At 41.9% G+C, this 25,829-nt stretch overlaps 1 protein-coding gene across 3 annotated transcripts in view; it reads left to right on the forward strand.

Annotated features, from left to right (window-relative positions):
• The window catches only part of HSF2BP (heat shock transcription factor 2 binding protein), a 106,528-nt gene that overhangs the window by 7,020 nt on the left and 73,679 nt on the right, over positions 1-25,829 (forward strand). For all 3 annotated transcript variants that reach the window (XM_039480504.2, XM_039480505.2, XM_039480506.2), the window contains exons 3-5: positions 8,639-8,742; positions 16,146-16,295; positions 18,210-18,342. In XM_039480504.2, the coding sequence (XP_039336438.1) occupies positions 8,639-8,742; positions 16,146-16,295; positions 18,210-18,342 (387 nt within the window). The remainder of the gene's footprint in view (positions 1-8,638; positions 8,743-16,145; positions 16,296-18,209; positions 18,343-25,829) is intronic.

A 25,829-nucleotide genomic window follows, 5' to 3' on the forward strand; every position in this document is an offset into this window, starting at 1 on the left:
TAAAAATTCTTTTTACAAGGCCTAGATCTGATAGCCCTCCCCAAGCTCTGCCAGGAGCCTGTCTTCCTAATCACGTTGGACATGGCTCTAAGAATAGAGCTCCACAGAGGAAATCCACGATTGCACAATATGTCAAACGGCAGCAAGAGCCATTGTACATACTGATTCTTTTACTCTCCCTTTATCCCTATGGTCTGGTATCCACCCTTTTGCTTCTTCTAGAGGTTAATATGTGCTTTCAGTCTTTTTTTTTTTTTTTTTGAAACGGAGTCTTGCTGTGCCACCCAGGCTGGAGTAGAGTGGTGTGATCTTGGCTCACTGCAGCCTTCGCCTCCTGGGTTCAAGTGATTCTTCTGCCTCAGCCTCCCAAGTAGCTGGGACTACAGGTGCCCACCACTATGCCTGGCTAATTTTTGTATTTTTAGTAGAGATGGGGTTTCACCGCATTGGCCAGGCTGGTCTTGAGCTCCTGACCTTGTGATCTGCCTGCCTCATCCTCCTAAAGTGCTGGGATTACAGGTGTGAGTCACTGTGTGCTTCCAATCTTAAGCAGTGACAAAAGGCAACCTGAAGGTAGAAACGAGTGGAGGCAGGGAAGGAGTAGGCCTGATTGGAGAAGTTTGTTTTTAGAGTCTGGGTTTAGTTCTGTTTAGATGGGTTCAGGCTATAAAGTAACTTGTAAGCCAGCTAGAGGACTTGAGGTGATATATCAAGTAGTGAATGGGGCTTCATCCCGATTCTAGCACAGCCTCTGCCTTTGGGAGGACTGGGCAAGGTAAGTGGTGCTTTGGAATGATACTGACGAAGGTGCTGCCTGTGAGTCTTGGGGAGTTGGTGAGCACTGGGGAGAGCCATGATCAATAAGGAGGAGAAGGGGAGATTTTCCAGGCCAGGGTGGTAGTGTGTGTGAAAGTCACGTGGGACTGAACAGGACTGATTGCAGGTTCGTCAGCTAGTGTTTGATTGCTGTGTGGTATAAGGATTGGGGTATAGCAGAATTAGGGATAGTAAATGAGCAGTTTATAGAAGACAGTCCTAGATGGTTTTTAATTTGAGATGAGAATCAACTGGAAATTACCACATGGAAGTAACAATGAAAATGATGTTTTCAGGGTCATGTTTTTTCTATGTGAATGTAGGGTAGGTCTGAGGGAATTGGTGAAAGATGACTTCGAGCATTTGTCAAGGAAAGTCTGGGCTTCATTAGTGTGTGGGACTGCGGCCGTATGGATGGAATGGAAGGGACGTTTGATTATTAGTCTGGTGGTGAAGTCAGGACTAAGTGTCATGATTTACAATGGGAAGTGAAGAGTATGGAGATATGGGATCATTATATACTGCCTGCTAATTAGTGTCTAAAAAATGGAGATAGTAATGCTTACCTCAGGATATAGCACAGTTTAAAATGAGAGAAGCTCTAGAAGGGGTGTGCCCCTGTGCCTGGCTCATGGGACTCCTCGGTAAATAGCACTTCCTCAGATGATGGGGAAACTACGGGAGCCCTTAGGGAAATGAAGAGACTCCAGTTCACAGCCCAGCAGCCTCGCTTTTAGGATAAAGAACATTGTCACTTCCTGAGTTTCGGGAAGGTGTGGGGAGGTTTGAGTGTGGCTCATCGACGTTTGCAAAAGATATAAGCCAGTCCAGGTACGGTGGCTCACACCTGTAATCCCAGCACTTTGGGAGGCCGAGGTGGACGGATCACTTGAGGTCAGGAGTTCAAGACTGGCCAGCATGGAGAAACTCCTTCTCTACTAAAAATACAAAAATTAGCTGGGCATGGTGGCGTGCACCTGTAATCCCACCTACTCAGGAGGCTGAGGCAGGAGAGTCACTAGATCCCAGGAAGCGGGGGTTGCAGTGAGCCGAGATTGTGCCACTGCACTCCAACCTGGGTGACAGGGTGAGACACTATCTCAAGGAAAAAAAAAAAAAAAAAGACACAAGCCTGACAGCACCGTAGGCATCCCCATTTGTCTTGTGAAAGTAGCAGCAGTTAAGTACTCAGCAAAACATCACCCTCTGTTTTCTTTCGTCCCTTCTTGTGCTTTCTTCATCCCACAGTGGTGATGAAATCAGTGGGTGTCAAAAATTTGTTTAAAACTAGGAAAATCCTGTTTTTTTAAAAAATAAAATTTTATGTAATAGTATGGTGGTTCTAGATGTAAAATAGATGAAAATTGTATTTTCTGCATATTTTAAAAATTAAGTTTTAGAACATGTACTTACAAAATCAGTATGTACAATGAAGGTGGTGTGATAAAGACAAAAATTTGGTATCCGAGATTTTGGAAGATATTTGGATGATCATTTTCAGCCTCCAGTTTGTTTTTAGTTTTGCTTGTGAAGTAGCAAGAAGACACAAATACCACAGATAAGGAGTTGTAAATGGTAAAGTCTTCAAATAGTTCAGCTAGCATCATGAAGATACTTTCCAGTTAAACTGATATAGAAGCTTGAAATAAGAGGAGTCATATTTTTGTTTTACAATTAAATCACTAAGATCTAGCAATTCCTTGCTTTCCTTGATTGGCAGTTGTTCATTTCAGAGAGAAATGACAAAAAAGCCATTCAGTCTGTTTAAATCTTCATTGTTTTATAAAAAACACTTTTCATGCATTATGTTGCATTTGAAGTGTTAAATGATATGATGAAAAATAAAACAGCAATCTGCCATCTTAGTGGCAGTCAGATATTTACTGAAAGTCTCAGAGGAGCTGGAATTATTTCTGTATATTGACAGCACACCTAAAATTTTGGTCTCACTTCTGAAATAATTAAAATGTTAAACAGTTTTAAACTTTTAAAATTTATGTATTTTTTGATATTAATAATGTGAATCAGCCTTGTTGTGGTCATTGAAAATATCAGCAGAGAATACAGCCTGGTGCAGCCATGATATACTGGTGAGATATTTGACCAACAGCATTATTTTTCCTTTTTTTTTTTTTTTTTTTTTTTTTGAGACAGAGTCTCCCTCGTCACCCAGGCTGGAGTGCAGTGGCGCCATCTTGGCTTACTGCAACCTCAACCTCCCAGGCTCAAGCGATTCTCCTTCCTTAGCCTCCCAAGTAGCTGGGACTACAGACACATGCCATCACGTTGGCTAATTTTTGTATTTAAAATTTTTTTTTCAAAATAAAAAAAAACAAAAAACAAAAGGCCAGGCATGGTGGAGCACACCTGTGATGCCAGCTACTCCGGAGGCTGAGGCAGGAGAGTTGCTTGAGCCCGGGAGGCGGAGGTTGCAGTGTGCTGAGATCGTGCCACTGCCTCCAGCCTGGGTGACAGAATGAAAATCCATCTCAAAAAAAGAAATTTTTTAAAAAATTAAATAAATGAATGATGAGCAAATGTGGCAAAATAAAAACCTTAATAGTAGATAAGTCTGGGTAAAGAGATACATAGACATTTTTTTTTTTTTTGGTATTAGTTTTTGTGAATTTGAAATAACTTCCAAATAAAAAGGTTAACATTGTAAAGTAGAGCTATTTCTTAGCCATTTATGGGACTGTAATTGTTCCCCAGGTACTCTTAGATTCTTAGCAGTAGGATTGGAAGACTGCTGCTGTACTATGCAGTTTCTTTTTTATTTTTCTTTAATTGCATTTTAGGCTTTGGGGTACATGTGAAGAACATGCAAGATTGTTGCATAGGTACACACGTGGCAGTGTGGATTGCTGCCTTCCTCCCCTTCACCTGTATCTGGCACACTATGTGATTTCTAAAGAGTTTGTAGGATATTTTGAGATTGATTTCCTGAGAGTTTGATATGGGGTACCCCTGTTTCAGTTCTGAGAGGAGTTATTTGTAGTCTGCAGAACCAGGAACTTGAGAAATACCCATGAAGAATGGAAAAAAAGAGAGGACCAAGAAAAGGGTTATTACTCTGACCCAGAGTTTATTGTGGCCCAGATGAAAGAACATCAGAGTGTGTCCCGTCCATATCCTGGCAAGGAACAACAGGAGTAAACAGAGACAAGTGAAGAGATTAAGGTGTGATCAGGGATAAGGGAACCAGTGCCTGGAGAAAGAGGCATCCAGGAAGTAGCGAAGCGGAGCGCCATTGCCTCCCCTGGGCCGAAGGAGCAGAAGGGAGAGAGGTGCCAGACTTGGTGAGAGGCGTCGCTCTGGACAAATGCTTGACAGCACTTGAGGCCTCACCCAGCAGGGAGGACCACTTGGAGATTGTCCAGAACATGGGAAGGTAGAGAAAAAAAATGTGGGGACCTTATGGACAAAGACGGTGGAAAGGTGGTGAAGATGGAGGGGGAAGAGGCATGTAGTGTTTGAATATCACCCCTGACTGCCCCACTGTCTGTCATATATGTGTGTCAGTGAATGAAAAGCAAAATTCCCTGACCCTGGTTTGGGAAATCAACAGAATTCATCTGAGTTCAGCAAGATTGATCTTAGTTTTTTTTGTTTTTTTTTTTTTTTGAGTTGAAGTCTGGCTCTTTTGCCCAGGCTGCAGTACAGTGGTGTGATCTTGGCACACTGCAACCTCCACCTCCCAGGTTCAAGCAATCCTCACACCTCAGCTTCCTAAGTAGCTGGGACTACAGACATGTACCATCACACCTCGCTAATTTTTGTATTTTTAGTAGAAATGGGGTTTCACCATGTTGTCCAGACTGCTCTTGAACTCCTGACCTCACATGCCAGGTGACAAAGAAATGGTAAGATAAATTGATCCCTTTTGTATAGTTTTATTTGATTAGTGTTTTAGAAATCCTTCTTTTCATGTCTAGCTTTCTATACCCTCCCTGTGAATAAGTTGGGTATCAAGAGATAGAGCCATTCTCATGTTATTTATTTATTTATTTTTTTGAGACAGAGTTTCACTCTTGTTTTCCAGGCTGGAGTGCAATGGCATTATCTCAGCTCACTTCAACCTCTGCCCCCGGGGTTTAAGCGATTCTTCAGCCTCGGCCTCCCTTGCAGCTGAGATTACAGGCATGTGCCACCATGCACAGCTAATTTTGTATCTTTTTTAGTAGAGATGGGGTTTTGCCATGTTGGCCAGGCTGGTCTTGAACTCCTGACCTCAGGTGATCCACCTGCCTTGGCCTCCCAAAGTGCTGGGATTACAGGCATGAGCCACCATGCCTGGCCTAATGTTATTACACCTGGCGGCCTCGTGTTATTAGACCTGCATTGAGGAAAGATTATTGGCCATGTGCAGTGGCTCATGCCTGTAATACCAGCACTTTGGGAGGCCAAGGTGGGCAGATCACTTGAGGTCAGGAGGTCAAGACCAGCCTGGTGAAACCCCGTCTCTACCCAAAATACAAAAATTAGCGAGGCGTGGTGGTGGGTATCTGTAGTCCCAGCTACTCGGGAAGCCGAGGTGGGAGGAGTGCTTGAACCTGGGCAGAGGTTGCAGTGAGCTGAGATTGCACCACTGCGCTCCAGCCTGGGCAGCAGAGCAAGACTTGGTCTCAAAAAAAAAAAATTATTTTTTCAGAACATACATAGGTGTTCAAATGGTCTACGATTCAGGTCATTTGTAATATACACTGCTCATATTGTTTCTGTCTCTGGATTTAAAAAATTATAAAAGCAATATATTCTTATTGTGTAGGAATGAGACATACAGATAACCAAAGTAGCCATGTGTTTTTCTTGGTTCAAGGATTAGCAGAAGGAATGTATAAAGAAGTGAAATTCATTTATGTGACAAGTATTTATGTACTGCATACTATGTTCAATATAGACATTTGGAAGGTAGGCGTAGAACAAAACCGGGGCAAATCCCTGCCCTCAGGGTGGATTTAGGTACCTTGTTAAGAGTTCTGTTCCAAGGCAGCAGCAATGCTCCCATCTGGCCAGAAGGCGGTGGCCTCATACAGCAGAAGGGCACCTGCCACCTCCCCAGGAGGCTGGTGTGAATCGGTGTGGCCTCCCTGGTCAGTGACCTGGAATTCTCTGAGATTGCCTAGGATAGAGTGGGATGTTTTAACCCTGTCCCTTTGGTATGTTAACTTACACTAGGGTTGTGCACAGCTGTCTAGAACAAGCGGTTATGAAATTACCATAGTGCAAGAGAGCCCTTTCGGGTGGTCAGCGTTAATGCCCACAGGTTTTTACACGATGAAGTTTGTAGAGATTTCCTATTTCCTTTACCATGTTTGAGTAATATATAGTTTAATAGTAGAAGCAAAATTTAACAGTTAAATGCAAAGAAAAAATTTTAAATCACAGAAATTTTATCTGTTTCTTTTTCAGTTTTTGCCTATGACCATAGGTGGTATTTCATATATGATGCTTGTAGTGTGTTTGTATATAAACAATGTCTTCGTTTAACATTGTTACAAATAATGCAGCTATGTAGTTTTGAAAGCATAGTTGATGCTTGCTAGTTGATTTTTTGAGTGGCCAGGATTAAGATAAAATCAATAATTCCAGTAAAAGTTATTGTGGCACAATATTTCTTAAAAGAGCAGAAAATGAAACTCTGACTTGAGGGAGAAGAAATAGTCCAAAGGTACTTACTTTGCCCTATTTCTGAGAAATGCTTTTTTTTTTTTTTTTTTTTTTTTTTTTTAAAAGAGATGGGTTGGGGGTCTCACCCTGGCTGATCTTGAACTCCTGGCCTCAAGTGATCATGCCACCTCAGCCTTTCAAAGGAATTACAGGTGTGAGCCACCGAGCCTGGCCCCTAGGAAACACGTTTTATAAGAAGCTTTGGCAGCCAGTTTTACAATGTTTAGCTGGTCTGAATATTTACTTTTAGGTTCTAATCTTTCTGCTAGGACAGGGTCTCTAGAAAATGTAGAGACTAGCTTTATTTCTTCCTCCCTTTATTAAAGCTTCCTTTGGAGCTCTGGAGATACCCATGTGGTTCTAAGCGGTCCCCACAAGTTTCTGATTGGGGTTTCCTCTTGGCCTCCCAGACCCCTAGATTCGGAAGCTCTACCCCCTTCTCTTTGGTTTGCGTGGTTGAGGAAGTGTGTGTGAGCGTTTTCTCCTCTAGGGGGCAGTAATGTTCTGTTCTCCAGGCGTCTGGCTCTTGGAGGCTTTCTCACTCATCGCAAGTGAGAGTAGAAGAATTAGACGTACAGATACCCAAAGTTGCCTTGTGTTTTTCTCGGTTCAGGGATTAGGAGAGGGACTGTAGAAAGTGAAATGCCTTCGTGTGACAACTATTTGTACTGCCTTTCAGTTCCCTCCATGTTTTTGTACTTTGCCATTACTGCAGATGGGTTCCCTTGGTTTGCTGTTGTTGGTCATGTGTTATGTATTCACTTTATTTTATTAGGAATGAGAAACCAGGTTACTGCCCAGAAGTAGCAGTTCTCAAAGTGTGGGTCCCAGACTGGTAGCATGAGTCTCACCCAGGAACTTGTTAGAAATGTAAATTCTTGGCCGGGTGTGGTGGCTCACACCCGTAATCCCAGCAGTTTGGGAGGCCAAGGCAGGAGGATCACAAGGTCAAGAGATCAAGACCATCCTGGCCAACATGGTGAAACCCCACCTCTACTAAAAAAATACAAAAATTAGCTGGGCATGGTGGCGTGTGCCTGTAGTCTCAGCTACTCAGGAGGCTGAGGCAGGAGAATTGCTTGAATCTGGGAGGGGGAGGTTGCAGTGAGCCGAGATTGCGCCACTGCACTCCAGCCCGGTGCCTGGCAAGAGAGCAAGACTCTGTCTCAGGAAAAAAAAAAAAAAAAAAGAGAAAGAAAAAAGAAATGTAAATTCTCTAGTTCACCCCAAACATTCCAAATTGGAAACTCCATGGATGGGACCCAGCTTACTCTCTATTATCAAGTCCTCCGGGGATTCTGATGTACTCTGAAGTTCGAGAATCACTGTCCTAAAGCATTGCTACTTTAATCAGAGAATTTATACCATTAGCTCTTAGCCCCCTCAAATCTTCATATATGTTGGCATAAAAACTGATGATTTCCTAGCTCTGGAGATCAAACCCTTAACAATTTGTATTACGTATTTGATTTTTTTGAATGTCAGTATTTCTGCAACATAATGTTTTAAATTTAAAGTTGATAATACTTTTGCTTGATTTGTTGACATGGGTTTTTGGGGATTTTTGTTGGCTGCTGTTGACTCATCAGCTGAATGAGTGTGGTGGAGAGGCGGTATTATGTAGTTCCCACTCTTTCACCATAGCATTTTCCGATTTTTAATGCTGTGATTTCCTCCTCCAGTGCCTACTACTGCAGTTGTTCCATTGAGTCAGTCTGCCAGTGGGTGCCACTAGCTTTGTGAATCAGCCTGTGCTGGCTCTGCACACTCCTGAGCTGCCTTCTGCTTCTCAGGGAGTAGCGACAAGTCTGTGCCATGAGACAGTCGTGCTTCTCAGCTCTGCCTTCAGTCCTTTAAATAACATTTTCTTGAAGCCTTGAGTACTAGTCTGGCAGTAAAGTGAGGCCTTAAAAACACAAAACAGAAAACAACCAAAGTCCTTTGTGCTGTGGACTAAAAACTGAGATGAACTTAAAAAACAAGACTTTTAGAATATTATTTATTCCAGGACAGGTTAGAAGTCAGAAATGCAAATATTCCTACCCAAGAAATCCGTGCAGATTTTACTAAGTGAAGATTGGGCAACAGAGATGCTTAGGGAGAGATTAGTGACTTGAAATATCTTGAGTATTTTTATATCTCTTTCTCCTAGACCTGGAAAGGAAAGAGCAAGAATTAGAGCAGCTGAAAATGGATTGTGAGCACTTTAAAGCCCGCCTGGAAACCATGCAGGCCGACAGCATAAGAGAGAAGAAGGTACCACGCTCAGGGACGGGCTCTCACTCTGCCAGAAAGGGGTTGGCTTACAGCCCTTCACTTATGATAAGCAGTGGGTCTGAATTTTTTACTCTTAATCGTCAATAAATTGTATTTGTAAATGTATGTATTCTTAGTGGGTTGGAATGTAGGTGAACAGATGGATTTTATAACCCGTTAACATGTAGATCATTCACGGTATCTTTTAACTTTTATGTTTAAAAATCTGCCCTAAAATATAAAGGTTCATAATTATCTTAGTTCATTTTGTGTTCCTATAACAAAATATCTGAGGCTGAGTAATTTATAAAGAAAAGAGGTTGGCTGGGTGCGGTGGCTCATGCCTGTAATTCCAACACTTTGGGAGGCGAAGGCAGGCAGATCACCTGAGGTCAGGAGTTCGTGACCAGCCTGACCAACATGGTGAAACCTTGTCTCTACTAGAAATACAAAAATTAGCCAGGCATCGTGATGCATACCTGTAATCCCAGGTGCTCGGGAAGCTGAGGCAGGAGAATCCCTTAAACCTGGAAGGTGGAAGTTGCAGTGAGCCAAGATCGTGCCACTGCACTCCAGCCTGGGCGGCAGCAAGACTCCAGATTAAAAAAAAAAAAAAAAAAAGAAGAAGAAAAAAAAGAGGTTTATTTATGTTAAGATTTTGGTGGCTGGAAGGTTCAAGATTGGGCATCTTTTATCTTTTTCTGGTGAGGGCCTCGGTCTTCTTCAAATCATGACAGAAGGGGAAGCAGGCTGTGTGACGAGATCACATGATGAGAGAAAGCAAGAGGGAGAAACTGAGGAAGCCAGACTCTTTAACAATCTGCTGTCAGGGAAACTAATCCATTCCTGTGAGAGCGAGAACTCACTCACCCTCCAAAGTCTATTCATGAGGAATCCACTCCATGACCCATCACCTCCTACCAGGCCCCACCTCTAGGAGTGCCACACTGGGGATCAGATTTCAGCATGAGTTTGGGTGGGGGCAAACCACATCTGAACCATAGCAATGAGAATCTTGGGGGAAAAATTATGTACATTGTATCTTATCATTGGAGATAGATGTATTAAATCAGAAGTACTTGTAATTAATTTGGGGATTATTGTATTTTTGATATAACCAGTTATATTTTATATAAATATTAGAGAAATTAATCATATTTCTTAAAAGTTATATGTTTTAATTTTTCGTGTGGCCTAACTTATTTCCTTTTCCATACAACTAGAACTATTCTAACACTTCTTATAAAATTTGGGGCTTAGATGTATTTTTATTTTGAATAATAGTAGTACAGATGCAGTGGCTCATGCCTGTAATCCTAGCACTTTGGGATACCAGGGTGGGTGGTTTGCCTGAGCCCAGGAGTTCGAGACCAGGCTAGGCAACATTGTGAAACCCTGTCTCTATACAAAAAATACAAAAGTGAGCCAGGAGTGGTGATGTGTGCCTGTAGTCCCAGCTACTTGGGAGACTGAGGTAGGAGAATTGCTTGAGCCCAGGAGGTGGAGGTTGTAGTGAGCCCAGATTGCTCCACTGTGCTCCAGCCTGGGTGTCAGAGCCAGACTCAGTCTTAAAAAAAAAAAAAAAAAAAAAAAAAAAGCCATTCTAGTAAATGCATACTGAGAGGGAGGAAACAGTCATGATAAAGTAGTTTAAAATCGCCAGAGTTTTGTTGCCCTGGAACTTTGACCTTAAAATGTGGGAATATTTTACCCAACTATTCCCTGTTTTTAGTTAAAAATCTTGTTGAATGGTCTCACCAATTTAATACTGATGGAAATCCTTGTGAGTTTAATACAGAGGGAAGGCCCCCCAAGGTTAATAGAGAGGGAAGCCCCTGCAAGGTTAATACAGAGGGAAGCTCTCCCAAGGTTAATAGACAGGGGAGCCCCCCCAAGGTTAATAGAGAGGGGAGCCCCCCAAGGTTAATAGAGAGGGGAGCCCCCCAAAGTTAATAGAGAGGGGAGCCCCCACAAGGTTAATATGGAGGGAAGCTCTCCCAAGGTTAATAGAGGAGCCCCCCAAGGTTAATAGAGAGGGGAGCCCCTGCAAGGTTAATATGAAGGGAAGCTCTCCCAAGGTTAATAGAGAGGGGAGCCCCCCAAAGTTAATAGAGAGGGGAGCCCCCACAAGGTTAATATGGAGGGAAGCTCTCCCAAGGTTAATAGAGGAGCCCCCCAAGGTTAATAGAGAGGGGAGCCCCTGCAAGGTTAATATGAAGGGAAGCTCTCCCAAGGTTAATAGAGAGGGGAGCCCCCCAAAGTTAATAGAGAGGGAAGCTCCCCCAAGGTTAATAGGGAAGTCCCTGAAAGGTTAATAGAGAGGGAAGCCCCCCCAAGGTTAATAGAGAAGCTCCCCCAATGTTAATAGAGAGGGAAGTCCCCCCAAGGTTAATAGAGAGGGGAGCCCTGCAAGGTTAATAGAGAGGGAAACCCCTGCAAGGTTAATAGAGAAGGAAGCCCCCCAAAGGTTAATAGAGAGGGGAGCCCTGCAAGGTTAATAGAGAGGGAAGCCACCCCCCGAAGGTTAATAGAGAGGGAAGCCACCCCTCCAAGGTTAATAGAGAGGGAAGCCCTGCAAGGTTAATAGAGAGGGGAGCCCCTGCAAGATTAATAGAGAGGGAAACCCCCCTCAAGGTTAATAGAGAGGGAAGTCCCTGAAAGGTTAATAGAGAGGGAAGTCCCCTCAAGGTCAATAGAGAGGGGAACCCCCCCAAGGTTAATAGAGAGGGGAGCCCTTGCAAGGTTAATGGAGAGGGAAGTCCCCCGCAAGGTTAATACAGAGGGGAGTCCCTGCAAGTTTAATAGAGAGGGAAGCCCTTGCAAGGTTAATAGAGAGGGAAGACCCCCCAAGGTTAATAGAGAGGGGAGTCTCCCCAAGGTTAATAGAGAGGGAAGCCCCCAGAAGGTTAATAGCGAGGGAAGCCCCCAGAAGGTTAATAGGAAGCCCCCACAAGGTTAATAGAGAGGGAAGCCCCCCCAAGGTTAATAGAGAGGGAAGCCCCCCCCAAGGTTAATAGAGAGGGAAGCCCCCCCCAAGGTTAATAGAGAGGGAAGTCCCCCCAAGGTTAATAGAGAGGGAAGCTCCTGCAATTTGCCTTAACAAGGTCATTTTTCTTCTGGCAGCTGCCTTATCTGTGGCGTTTTTTGGTGTCTCTGTCCAGGCCTGTACAGATTATAAGGCAGGACTCTAGAAACTTCTTGTTTTTATTTCTTTTGAGACAGGGTCCTGCTCTGTTGCCAGGGTGGAGGGCAGTGATGCAATTAATAGTTGCTGCATCTCGACCTCCTGGGCTTAATGCAATCCTCCTCCTTGGCCTCCAGAGTGACTGGACTACAGAGATGTGCCATGACACTCAGCTAAATTTAATTAATTTTTTTTATAAGAACAATTCTATTGAAGTATAATCTTTAATCTTTAAAACAATTGAAACTTTTTTTTTTTTTGAGACGGAGTTTCTCTCTTGTTACCCAGGCTGGAGTGCAATGGCGCGATCTCGGCTCACCGCAACCTCTGCTTCCTGGGTTCAAGCAATTCTCCTGCCTCAGCCTCCTGAGTAGCTGGGATTACAGGCACGCGCCACCATGCCCAGCTAATTTTTTGTACTTTTAACAGAGACGGGGTTTCACCATGTTGACCAGGATGGTCTTGATCTCTCGACCTTGTGATCTACCCGCCTCGGCCTCTCAAAGTGCTGGGATTACAGGCTTGAGCCACCGCCCCCGGCCTAAAACATTTTTTTATAGAGATGGGGTCTCACTGTGTTGCCCAGGTTGGTCTTAAACTCCTGGGCTCAAGCAATTCTCCTGCTTTGGGCCTCCCAGAGTGCTGGGATAAGAAATCAGTAAATTGGAATTCATCAAAATTTAAAACATTTGCCTTTTGAAAGAACCTGTGAATATAAAATGACCAGATAGAAACTGGGAGAAAATAACCTGCAAACCATATATTCAGCAAAGGACTTATATCTAGAATATATCAAGAGCTCAAACTCAAAAATAAAAAAAAAAGAATAGTTAAGGCAACTTTGAAAAAGAGGAATGAAATGGGAAGAAATAAAAAAAAGTCCAATTAGAACATGGGTAAAAGACATGAAAAAAACGTTTCTTAAAAAACATGCAGATAGAAAGTAAGTGCATTAAACGATGTGCAACATCACTAGCTGTTAGGGAAATGCAAAATAAAACCACGATGCACCTATCAAAATGACTAAAATTCAAAATAGAGATAACACCAAATACTGGGTAGGACATGGAGAGAGTGAATCACTCCTACATTGTTGGTGGGAATATAAAATGGTGCAGCCACTGTGGAAAACAACCAGGCAGTTTCTTCCAAAACTAAACATGCACGTGCCATACAACCCAGTAATTGTACTCTTGGGCATTTATCACAGAAGAATAAAGGCACATACTCACACAAAAACCTATACATGAGTGTTCCTGGTGTCTTCATTAGTAACAGAAAAAAACTGGGAAACTATCCAAACTTCTTTCAGTGGATAAATGGCTAAATGAATTGCAACATATACATACCATGGAATAAGAAGCAATAAAAAGAAGCAAACTAGTGATGCATGCAACTTGGATGCATCTGAGGAAACAGGCACTGGTGGCTCATGCCTATAAGCACGTTGGGAGGCAGAGGCCAGAGGATTGCTTGAGCCCAGGAGTTTCAGACCAGCCTGAGCAACATGGTGAAGCCCTGTCTTTAGTACAAAACGTGTAATTCATTTTAAAAAATGAAGAGAAGGGGCCACAGCAGGCGAATCATGAGGTCAGGAGTTTGAGACCAGCCTGGCCAACACAGTGAAACTCCATCTGTACTAAAAATATAAAAATTAGCCAGACGTGGTGGCACGTGCCTGTAATCTCAGCTACTGGGGAGGCTGAGGCAGGAGAATCGCTTGAACCCAGGAGGCAGAGGTTGCAGTGAGCCAAGATCGTGCCACTGCACTCCAGCCTGAGCAACAGAGTGAGACCTTATCTCAAAAACAACAAAGTAATTCAATATTCTCCAACAGTTGTGCCTATGCCAGGAGGCTAGGATCTTTTTCCTCTAGAGTTCAAACGTTGTTACTGTCAGGACTCTTTCCTGGCCCAGCCTCCTCACATCATAAGCAGGTATTAAGACCCAGCACACCTCCACTGACCCAACAAAATCCCTGTGGAGGAAACATATCCACCATGGCCAGGAACGAAGTCTTCGGTTGTTTTTTAGCATCAATTTTGAAAAGACTATCCTTTTTCCATTGAATTGCACTGGCACCTTCATTAAAATTAAGTGACATGTCAGTGTTTCACTGATCTATATGTCCATCCTTATGCCAGTGTCACACTAGTTCTATTTCGGTAGGTTTATAATTAGTTTGTTTTTTCCTCTGAATCAGGCACTGTTAGTTTTCTAACATTGTTCTTCTTTTTCAAACAATTTTTTAGATATTCTGTCTTTTGCATTACCATAGAAATTTTAGAATCAGATGATCATCTTGTACAGGAGGAGTCTGCTGAGATTTTGTTAGGGATTATGTTGAATATGTAGGTCAGTTTGGGAAGAATGGACATCTTACCAATATTGATTCTTGAAATTTTTGAACATGGTGTACCTCTTTATTTAGCTCTTCTTTACTTTCTCTCAATAATCTTTTGTCGTTTTCATTGTATACGTCTTGCACTTTAAAAAATTATTCTTATTTTTGATGTTCCTGGGAATGCTATGATTTTCTTGGGTTATTTTGATATTATTGTATTACATGTAGAACCCTGTGTTGGGGCATATCCTCCTGCAACTACCAAATGTGACTGTAGCGAGGAGAGTCCTACCTGCTTATTCTCAGTCATCTTTTTGTGGTCGTGCAGAAGAACCACCATACCCTGACTCATTGAGATGCAGACTGCTTAAGTATGAGAAAAAGTGGAATTCCAAAAGGAAGAGCTATGACATATTTTTCATGTGTCACCATGACTTGTGTTCAGCTACAAACACTGGGAGGATGAATTTAGGAGTCCAGATTGTTGTTATAATGAAGACACTAAAAACCCAGAGGTGACAAATCACATGATGCAATATTAGCATTTACACATTCATACATATATATACATGTATACATATTCATACATGTATACATACATACACGTATATATGTATGAATGTGTATGAATCTCTGCCAAATGCATTGTCTCCAGGTAACTATGAGTGGGCCACCCCAATCTAAGTTATGAGGTCCACAGTTTTGATTTGTGGCCCCAAAGCTCCCTTTTTTCTCCAGGGGGTGAAAAGTCCCCTCTACTTTGTCTTGTGTTCCTCTCTCTAAGAGAAAAATCTGCAACATTTAATGTACTTTAACTTGTGGTTTATGTAACTATTACATTTGGTATTAATGAATTTAACTAGGGTTTTATAATAATTTTTCAGTTTTTGTCTTATTAAATCTCACCTTTTGAGGGAATTTCAGGTACCTGGTGCTGGCGGTTGGAGAGGCCAGGAAGCCCCGCATCACTCTAGTGGCACACACAGAGTGAATCCTTGAGGTGTGTTTGTGTTGTCAGAGGGGCTGCAGCAGGAGGGCCATTCCCTGCACTTCCCTTTTGAAGAGAGCCATGGCAGAGACTTGCCCAGCTTCAGGTGGTCACAGATGTTGCTGGTGGGAGAGTAGGAAACTCTTCCTAGCCTCCGTCTTCTTATTAGACTGGCGCTGGCTTGCTGTGGCAGGGCCTGAATAGGACTCCCAACCTTCACATTTCCTTTTGCCCCTGCTCCCATCTTTCCTACCTGGGCTTAGGTTTTAGGTTTTCTTTCCTTGTTTAGCTTCACAGCTGTATGTTTTATATTTACTGGCACCTTTGGGAATATTCTTATGAGCACTTAAGGATATGTTTATACAGGATGAGTTTTTCTAAAGTACTGCTTTTTCACAAATCCTGATGTCCAAGTGCCTTTTATTTTGCACCTGCCTCTGGCAGATGTCATTTTTTATTTATAATGGAGTGAGCTATTTGTAGGAGGCAGTCCCCTGCCTTAGAAATGTTGTTGCCCTCTGGGTAAACTGCTATGTGAGGTTGTTACTTTGTTCAGAAGTCTCTGTTGGTGCTCGTTCTGGGTATAGTCATTTGGGGCTTCAGATATTTCATGTAGTTACTAAAAGCAGATGAATTCAGATCTGTGGGTCTATCAACCATAATATAGTAGAATGTTCTTTCCTCAGATATTTCTCAAATATTTTTGCCTTTAAAGTTTCTTTTGTAGATATGGATTATGGCTCTCAGGACTAGCTTTCATTTGCAACTATTTTCTATAATTATATTTGCATTTCTTTAATAAATATCTTTGTGAAAGAGGAAATATAATAAAGATATTTCAAGGTTGAATGCTCTTATTTATTTTTCTGATTTTGTTTTGCTTTCAGGAGAAACTGGCTCTTCGACAGCAGTTGAATGAAGCGAAGCAGCAACTCCTGCAGCAGGCAGAGTATTGTACAGAAATGGGAGCAGCAGCCTGTACCCTCTTGTGGGGTGTCTCCAGCAGTGAGGAAGTCGTCAAGGCCATTTTGGGAGGAGTAAGTATGGTCAGCGGGCTCTCTAGATGTTGTTGATTAATGCTTGTGTGACTTAGAGCACTAAGGCATTTAAAGACTAAGTTCATCTTTCTTTCTTTCTTTTTTTTTTTTTTTTTTGGAGATGAAGTCTTGCTCTGTTGCCCAGGCTGGAGTGCTACGGTGTGATCTTGGCTCACTGCATCCTCCACCTCTTGGGTTCAAGTGATTCTCCTGCCTCAGCCTCCTGTGTAGCTGGGATTACAGGTGTGTGCTACCATGCCTGGTTAATTTTTGTATTTTTTAGTAGAGATGCGGTTTCATCATGTTGATCAGGCTGGCTTAAACTCCTGACCTCGTGATCTGCCTGCCTTGGCCTCCCAAAGTACTGGGATTACAGGCATGACTAAGTCCATATCTTTCTTTCAATTTTCTTTTGTTCATTCATCAGCTAGTTATTGAATACCAATTTTATATGGGTCATTGTAACCTACTGCAGAGTGAATGAAATCAGATCCCTTCTCTCCAGGAGCCCTTGTGGTATATGTGGCTATGTTACCATTTCAGTATTAATATTTTACATGTGTATGAGTTTAACAAGATCAAGATCAAAAGTGCTTTTATATATTATCTCATGGTTAATGTACTATTTAATTCATTGAATATTATGTTATCTAACAGATATACATGTATGTAGATGTATATATGTGTTTATACATACACATACACATATAGATGCAGTTGATCCTTGAGCAATGTGGCAGTTAGGGGCGCTGACCCCCTGCACAGTTGAAAAGCCACATAGAACTTTTTTTTTTTTTTTTTTTTTTTTTGAGACGGAGTTTCGCTCTTGTTACCCAGGCTGGAGTGCAGTGGTGCGATCTCGGCTCACCGCAACCTCCGCCTCCCGGGCTCAGGTCATTCCAGCTCGTCTGGCTGGAGTGAACTCAGTCCTCGGCAGGGGACCTGGGAAAGAAGGAACATGTGTGAGAGCTAGGGCAGTGGAGGCAGATGTGATGGCAAGGTGGAGTGAACACCTGGAGGGGACAAGAGGGGCCAAAAAAGACTGGTGTTTGACTCTGGGAGGGTGGCGTGATTATGACTGGAAATGGGAGTAAAGACAGGGATGTGTGTCAGGAAACCAGTGGTAAATTACTTACAGGTAATAGAAATAACAGTTGTGTTTGACTTTAGGTAGGAAGACTAAATGTGTTTTAAAAAGTTGGTTGAGCTTTATTAGGTTTAATTTACATACTATAAAATTGCAAATGTACAATTTAGTGTTTTTTAGCAGATTTCTAGAGTTGCGTTAACCATCACCACAACCCAGTTTTAGATTATTTTTTATCATCCTTGAAGTTTTCTTGTATCATTTGTAAATGCAAATTTTTCCATTTTTTAAACTGTGTTAAAATGTGCATTTGTTTTAAAATTCTTCTTCAGAACCCTAGCACCCCAAAGGAAGTAACTGAAGGGTTCAAACTTGGAAATGCGTTTTGCCAAGTAATGAAGATTTAACCTACCAGAGGAGCCAATCTTCTTCTCTTTTACATGTTTCCATTAAGATTTTTTTTTTTAAAGTCATGCTAAAGGTTTGAACACCTCTGGTTTAATGGCCAGAGCAAATAGACAGTATGTTTTTCTAGTATATTTCACTTACATTTTTCAGCGAATTCTTCTCATTTACCTTCATCATTGTGTACATTTGTCCTACTTCATAATATGCATATGAAGAGTCCACCAATCTTCAGGGTCATTTTTCCTGCTCCTGCATGACTCAAGCTGCTTTCTGTGCTCTTTTAATGGGAACTTTTAATGAGGGAATAGATTTTACGATATTCTATGATTAAAACTAGAATCTTCCATATCCTGCACTTTAAAATGTTTTCACACTAATGTCTGTAAAAAGATATGACACTATGATTTCCAAACTTTCAGGATAAAGCTTTGAAGTTTTTCAGTATCACTGGTCAAACAATGGAGAGTTTTGTGAAGTCACTGGATGGTGATGTCAAGGAGCTTAACTCAGATGAAAACCAGTTTGTTTTTGCTCTGGCTGGAATTGTAACAAGTAAGTGCAAGCATACCTTGGAGATACTGCACGTTTGGTTCCAGACTACTGCAATAAAGCAAATATTGCAACAGCACATGAGTCAAATGAAGCTCTTGGCTTCCCAGTGCATATGCAAATTATGTTTACACTATATATAGTCTGTTATATGTACAATAGCATTATGTCTAAAAAACAATGTACAAACTTTAATTAGAAAATACTTTATTGCTAAAAATCCTAATGATCATCTGAGCCTTCACCAAGTTACAGTTTTTTGCTGATAGAGGGTCTTGCCTTGATATTGATGGCTGATCTGATCAGGGTGGTAGTTACTGAAGGTTGGGCGGCTGTGGCAGCTTCTTAAAATGAGGCAACCGTGAAGTTTGCCACATCTATTAACTCTCTTTTCATGTAAGATTTCTCTGTAGCATGTGAGGCTGTTTGATAACATTTTTTCCATAGTAAAACATCTCTCAGAATTGGAGTCAGGCCTCTCAAACCCTGCTGCTGCTTTGTCAACTAAGTTTATGTAATATTCTGAATCCTGTGTTCTTATTTCAACAACGTCTTAGCATCTTCACCAAGAATAGATTCCATCTCGGGAAACCAGTTTATTTGCTCTTCCATGAGAAGCAACTCATCCATTGTTTCTACCATGTCTGTAGTTACTTACTCTGCTGAAGTCATGAACTTTTCAAGGTCATCCGTGAGGATTGAAATCAACTTCTTCCAAACTCCTGTTAATGTTGTTTTTTTGACCTCCTCCCTTGCATCATGAATATTCTTAATGGCATCCAGAATGGTGAATCCTTTTTAGAAGGTTTTCAGTTTACCCAGATCTATCAGAGGAATCACTGTCTGTGGCAGCTGTAGCCTTATGAAATGTAGTTCTTAAAAAAAAGTAGAACTCAAAAGGTGAAATTGCTTTTTGATGTACGAGCTGAAGAATAGGTCTTGTATTACAGGCATGGGGTCGAGATCACTCTCCTTGTACATCTCCATCGTGGCTCCGGCTTGACCAGGTGCATTGTCAATGAACAGTAGGAGTTTCAAAGAAATCTTTTATTCTGAGCAGTAGGTCTCAACAGTGGGCTTAAAAATATCCAGTAAACCATGCTGTAAACAGATGTGCTGTTACCTAGGCCTTGTTTTTCTATTTCTAGAGCACAGGCAACAGTATATTTAGCATAATTCTTAAGGGCTCTAGGATTTTCAGAATGGGAAGTGAACATTGGCTTTAAATGAGCCTTGGCTTCAATTAAAGTCACCAGCACCATTAGCCCCTAACAAGAGAGGCAGCCTGTCTTTTGATGCTTTGAAGCCAGGCCTTGACTTTTCTCTAGCAGTGAAAGTCCTAGGTGGCGTTTTCTTCCAATAGAAAGCTGTTTTGTCTACGTTGAAAATCTCTCGTTTAGTGTAACCGCCTCCAGCAATGATCTTAGCTAGATATTCTGGATAACTTGCTGCAGCTTCTCCGTCAGCACTTGCTGCTGTATTTTGTACGTTCACACTATAGAGACAAGTTCTTTCCTTAAACCTCATGAAGCAACCTGTATGAGCTTCCAGCTTTTCTTCTGCAGCTTCCTTAACCCTGTCAGCCTTCATAGAATTGAAGAGCAATCTTTCTGGCTGATTTTCGATCTTCTATCTGGAATACTTGGGCTTTCTCCATATCAGCAATAAGGCTGTTTTGCTTTCTTACCATTCATGTGTTCACTGGAGTAGCACTTCTAATTTATATCAAGCACTTTGTGTTTGCAGTCGTAACGTGGCTGTTTGGTGCAAGAGGTCTAACTTGCAGCAGGACTCAGCTTTGGCCATGCCTTCCTCACTAAGCTTAATCATTTCTAGCTTTTGATTTCAGATGTGCAACTCTTTCTTTTGCTTGAACATTTAGAGGTCATTTTAGGGTTATTAATTGGCCTAATTTCGATATTGTTGTGTCTCAGGGAATAGCAAGGCCCTAGGAGAGGGAGAGACATGGGAATGGTCAGTCATTGAAACAGTCAGAAGATAAGTAACATGCACTGATCAAATTTGCTGTCTTATATGGGTGTGGTTCATGGTGCCCCAAAACAATTACAGTGGTCACATCAAAAATCACTGATCGGCCGGGCGCGGTGGCTCAAGCCTGTAATCCCAGCACTTTGGGAGGCCGAGGCGGGTGGATCACGAGGTCGAAAGATCGAGACCATCCTGGTCAACATGGTGAAACCCCGTCTCTACTAAAAATACAAAAAACTAGCTGGGCGTGGTGGTGCATGCCTGTAATCCCAGCTACTTAGGAGGCTGAGGCAGGAGAATTGCCTGAGCCCAGGAGGCGGAGGTTGCGGTGAGCCGAGATCGCGCCATTGCACTCCAGCCTGGGTAACAAGAGCGAAACTCCGTCTCAAAAAAAAAAAAAAAAATCACTGATCACAGATGACCATAACAGATGTAATAATAATGAAAAAATTGGAAGTACTGCAAGAATTACCAAAATGTGACACAGAGATGTGAAGTAAGTACATACTATTGGAAAAATGGTGCCAGCAAACTTGCTCAATGCAGGGTTCCCACATTCCTTCAATTTGTAAAACAAAACAAAACAAAACAAAACAGTATCTGCAAAGCAAAATTAAATCGAAAGTGATAAAATGAAGTGTGCCTATGATTCTTTTCAACTGTAGTGACTGTTGTAGAGACTGGTTTTACAGTCAGGTTTCAGTGTGTGTAAGTATCTCTCCGGAGTGTTTTCAGATGGTAATGCTGGGCCGCACCCTGGAGAATCTGATTCCATAGATCTGGGATAAGTACCAGGTGTGTTTATTTTCGAAAATCACCCCAGGTGATTCTGATAAGTATCAGTTATTGAGAACGAATGATATAAAGGAAACAGATGAGTTTTCATGTTCTGTGTAGTTACGTACCTTGACAGGTAAAAAAAACTACTAAGTTTAGCTGCTTTTATTGAGAATCATAATTTTACTGTCTAGCTAGCTAAACTAAAAGCCTTAAGCTAAGGTTAAACTGAGCTCTTTGCTATTGTTTTAGTATAATTATATAATTCCAAAAACCTAAATTGTCTCTTCAGTAAAATTCTCCTAAAAGGTAGTAAAGTAAAGCTTTCCCTGGGAGTTACGATAAAATTCCGTATCAAAACTGTCATAAGGGATAAAGTCCAGGGACTAAATAATTTCTTAGTATAGAGGCCAGGCATGGTGGTGCATTCCTGTAATCCCAGCATTTTGGGAGGCTAAGGTAGGTGGATGACTTGAAGTCAGGAGTTCGAGACCAGCCTGGGCAACATGGGGAAACCCTGTCTCTACTAAAAATACAAAAAAAAAAAAAAAAAAAAAAAATTAGCCAGGTGTGGTGATGTGCACCTGTAATCCCAGCTACTCAGGAGGCGGAAGCAGGAAAATTGCTTGAACCTGGGAGGCGGAGGTTGCAGTGAGCCAAGATTGTGCCATTTCACTCCAGCCTGGGTGACAGAGCAAACCATTCCCCACCCCCCAAAAATTACTTAATATAGAAAGAGGTGGAATGTGGCTAGACGCAGTGGCTCATGCCTATAATCCCAGCACTTTGGGAGACCGAGGCTGTGGATTGCCTGAGGTCAGGAGTTTAAGATCAGCCTGGCCAACATAGTGAAACCCCATCTCTACTAAAAATACAAAAAAGTAGCTGAGTGTGGTGGTGGGCACCTGTAATCTTAGCTACCTGGGAGGTTGCAGTGAGCCAAGATTGTGCCATTGCACTCCAACCTGGGCAACAAGAGTGAAACTCTGTCTAAAAAAAAAAAAAAGAAAAAGATGTGGAATGTACTAGTGAGCATTGATCTCTTTGTTCTGAAGTCAGTGAAATGGTTCAATACATTACCGTGACTTAGCCTGAACAACGAGATTCAGAAAGTGTGACTAAGTATAGAGTTTATTTGTGCACAGAGCTTGACAATTGCCACTCAGAAACACCACCTCCAAACCAATGGGGTCAGGGTTCCAAAGTGAAGAATTATATAGGCAGAGACAGAGAAGTTCCAGCAGGATCCCAGCAATTTCCATGCAAGACCAATGTGGATCCCACAGTGATTTGCCTGTTTACAGATTGCTACATTCCCAGGAAGGTTATCCGAGGAAGTCTTATCTCCAGCACAGTTTGGTCTTAATTATTTACAGGAAAGAAAGGCAGAATTTGCAGCCCCAGAGCCACATTCCTCTTAATGTTTGGCATAATTTAAAGTGCCAACAGCTTTAAGTTTTAATTATTTAATTTCAGACTGTTATTTTTTTTTACATTGATCTTTAATCTCTTCTGTATTATTATTATACCATGCTGCTCTTAGGCAAATTCTCTGCTATTAAAGAGAGAGAAAATTTTATTTTCCTCATGGCATTATCCTTCTTTTATTGAAATCCTAATGGGACAGGTCCTGTGTAGACATTTTTTTCTTAATCCCTTAAAACTTGGTGATACTTCTTGTGGGTGGATGCTGAGACTGTGGTGTTTTCTGGCTGTTCCTTACTCCGCCCAGTGCTTTGTCCAGTGTGGGACAGAAATTTGCACGTTCATCATGGCACCTACAGTTGTAGCAGGCTTTCATTGCTCTCCCTTTTAAAACATTGTTTGAAGGTTGTCTTTTAACAGAAGGCATTTGCAAATTTGATGATTTGCATTTTCTTCTTGCAAGTGACCCCAGAGGCGTCTGATCCACGCAATTTGTCATTTTGCTGGTTGTGAATTTGAGCTGCCTGAATTGCTGGCTGGCAGGCTGGTGAGGCAGTGGGCTAGTGAGTGAAGCCACCCTGTTGCCCAGCATTCAAGCTCAGCATGGCTTTGTTTTCCTGTGCTGGTGGTGGTTTACATAGGAACTCTTATGAAGAATTGAATAGTGGGCACTTATATTTGCACAGTAATGAATTCGACTGGGAAGAGTGTTTTATTAAAGTGCTGATTTGCAGAGGCACTGGGGGCTTATGTGTCTCAAATACCAAGACTAATCTGTGGTATAGGTAACAGAGACCATGGATTAGCTGTCAAATGGATCCTTTTCCTTCTAAAACAAATGTTCTTTTAAAAATTTTATATACAGTAAATTCATTCTTCAGTTGTTTTTTTTTTAACCTTTTTGCAGTTCTGTAAGTTTTTTACAAAGTTATACAGCTGTTTACCCCCCACAATGAGGTTGTGGAACTCCTGTTCCTTCCTCCAGATCTTCATTCCATCCTTCTGTAATCCAGTTCTCCACTCATCACCAGCCCAAGGCAACCACTGCTTTTGTGATTTGTTAAATATTTTAGCTGGATTTTTTTCTTTTTTCATTTTGCTGCCTTATATGGTGTCCAGAATATGCCCCAGATGAGCAAGTTCTTGCTTCTTGTATCTGCTTGCAGGCTGCTGCCTTTTCTCATTTTTCAGATTGGTTGGCTGATGTCCAGCTTTAGCTCTCTAATGTGTTCAAGAAAAGCTGTGATTTTGGTGAATTATCTCTCTCTCTGACCCCAAAAAGAATGGGGTAGCTGTTATCAGTTTTCTGTACCCTAAGTTAAAGCTGGGAACCAGGAATTTATGTAAACATTTAAATGGTTAAATTTCTATCTTTAATGATAGATTAGCATAGTGCCGAGGAGTTTGGGCCCAGCAAATCTACTTTCCAGGGTGTCAGTTCTTTGGACATCTGCAAGGTTGGAATAGTGGCATCTGCTCTAATTACTTTACATTTTGTGAATTTTCTACTGAACTGTGACAAATGATAGCACATTGATAAGAAATGTGATTGTTTCCAATAACTTGGATAAGAGGGCAAATGAAAAGCATAAAAGAGATGTAAACTTCACAGTCCTGTGAAGATTGACTTGCTTAACTTGTCAGCGAAAACTTTTCTAAATGCTTTTTCTGCTTTTCAGTGATTTGAAAATCATGATTGTACTCATTGTCTCTGGTTTATGCATTCGAATAATCTTAGATAATGATTGCAGCGTCAGAATTATTTTTCGATTATTGATAATTTGGGGGCAGGACTGGATGCGGCTTAGTCTTCCAGGGACATTCCTAGTTGCACAAAGTTACCCACAGAGCACCTTTGTGTCAGTGACCATGGCTGCTCTTGGCCTGCCAATCCCTCCTTCTCCGTACGCTGACACCAACACATGGCGGAAGTGTGGTGTGCAGAAAAGGCCAGGTGGGGCTTGAGGCCCTGTGTCCATTGCTGCTTCTGCCACTGACTAACCCTGTATTCTTGCATATATGACTTTGGGTTTTGTCTTCTGAGAAGAGTCTGACACTAGACAACACTTATGGTATCCCAATCTTAGAATTGTGTGACTCTGCATGTGGAAGAATAAGGTGCCAGTTTTGAGCTTTGACTTATTGGTCTTCTGGTGTCAGAAAGTCTAAGTCAGCAGTGAAGGGTCAACAAACAGGCATTTGGGTTGTTTTGGCAGTTATGGATAATGCAGATATGAGCATTCATATAGAAGTTTATGTGTGATGTATGTTTCAGTTCTGGGTATCTATCTCGGATAGATGTTTGTTTTAGTTCTTCTGGTATCTACCTTGGACAGATGTATGTTTCAGTTCTTCTGGGTATCTATCTTGGGTAGATGTATGTTTCAGTTCTTCTGGGTGTCTACCACAGGGTGGAATAGCAGGGTGTGGTAACTCTGTTTAGCTTTTCGAGGAACTGCAAGACAGGTTTCTGCAGTGACTGTATCATTTTATGTGCTAGTAGCTGCCTTTTCCCATGTCTTCAGAACAGCCCATCTTTTTCTAGCTGTGTGGGAGTCCTTGTTTTTGTTGGGTGGTTCTTTGAGCACCCACTTGTTTCTCATGCACCTTGAACTCTAGAAGAGATCATTAGGGCTGTCCTGGTTCCCCCATTGTGGTTGAACCTCCTGAAAGGCGAGGTTGGTTTGGAGACAGTTGATTTACAGTTTGAGCACTGATCAACATTATTTTTTTCTTTTTTTTCTGAATCATCTGTCAGGATAATAGCTGAACAGAAACTTTTAAGACTCTAGGCAACAGGTAGCAAACAAATACAATTTGAGGCACTGTAAGAAGGAGGACTGCTCTGGAACCTTGATCCAGGTGACTTCATCACCAGCCTGGCATTGACTCTGTACTTTTAAGATAAGACCCTATCAGTCGGCCACAGTGGCTCAAGCCTGTAATGCCAGCATGCTGGGAGGCCGAGGTGGGCGGATCATGAGGTCAGGAGTTTGAGACCAGGCTGACTAACATGGTGAAACCCCATCTCTACTAAAAACACAAAAATTAGCTGGGCATGGCACATGCCTGTAATCCCAGCTACTCAGGAGGCTAAGTCAGGAGAATTGCTTGAGCCCAGGAGTTCAAGGCTGCAGTGAGCTATGATTGCACCACTGCATTCCAGCCTGGGCAACATAGTGAGAGCCTGTCTCTGAACAGTAACAAAGTAGTTTAGGTAAAGATGTAGAAGATTCCATCTGGACTCTTCTGGGCTTTGCTCCAGTTATTCGTATATGTCCATGGGATCTTTTCCTCAT

The sequence above is a fragment of the Saimiri boliviensis genome, chromosome 18 (genome assembly GCF_048565385.1).
Source record: "Saimiri boliviensis isolate mSaiBol1 chromosome 18, mSaiBol1.pri, whole genome shotgun sequence".
NCBI classification, from domain to species: Eukaryota; Metazoa; Chordata; class Mammalia; order Primates; family Cebidae; genus Saimiri; species Saimiri boliviensis.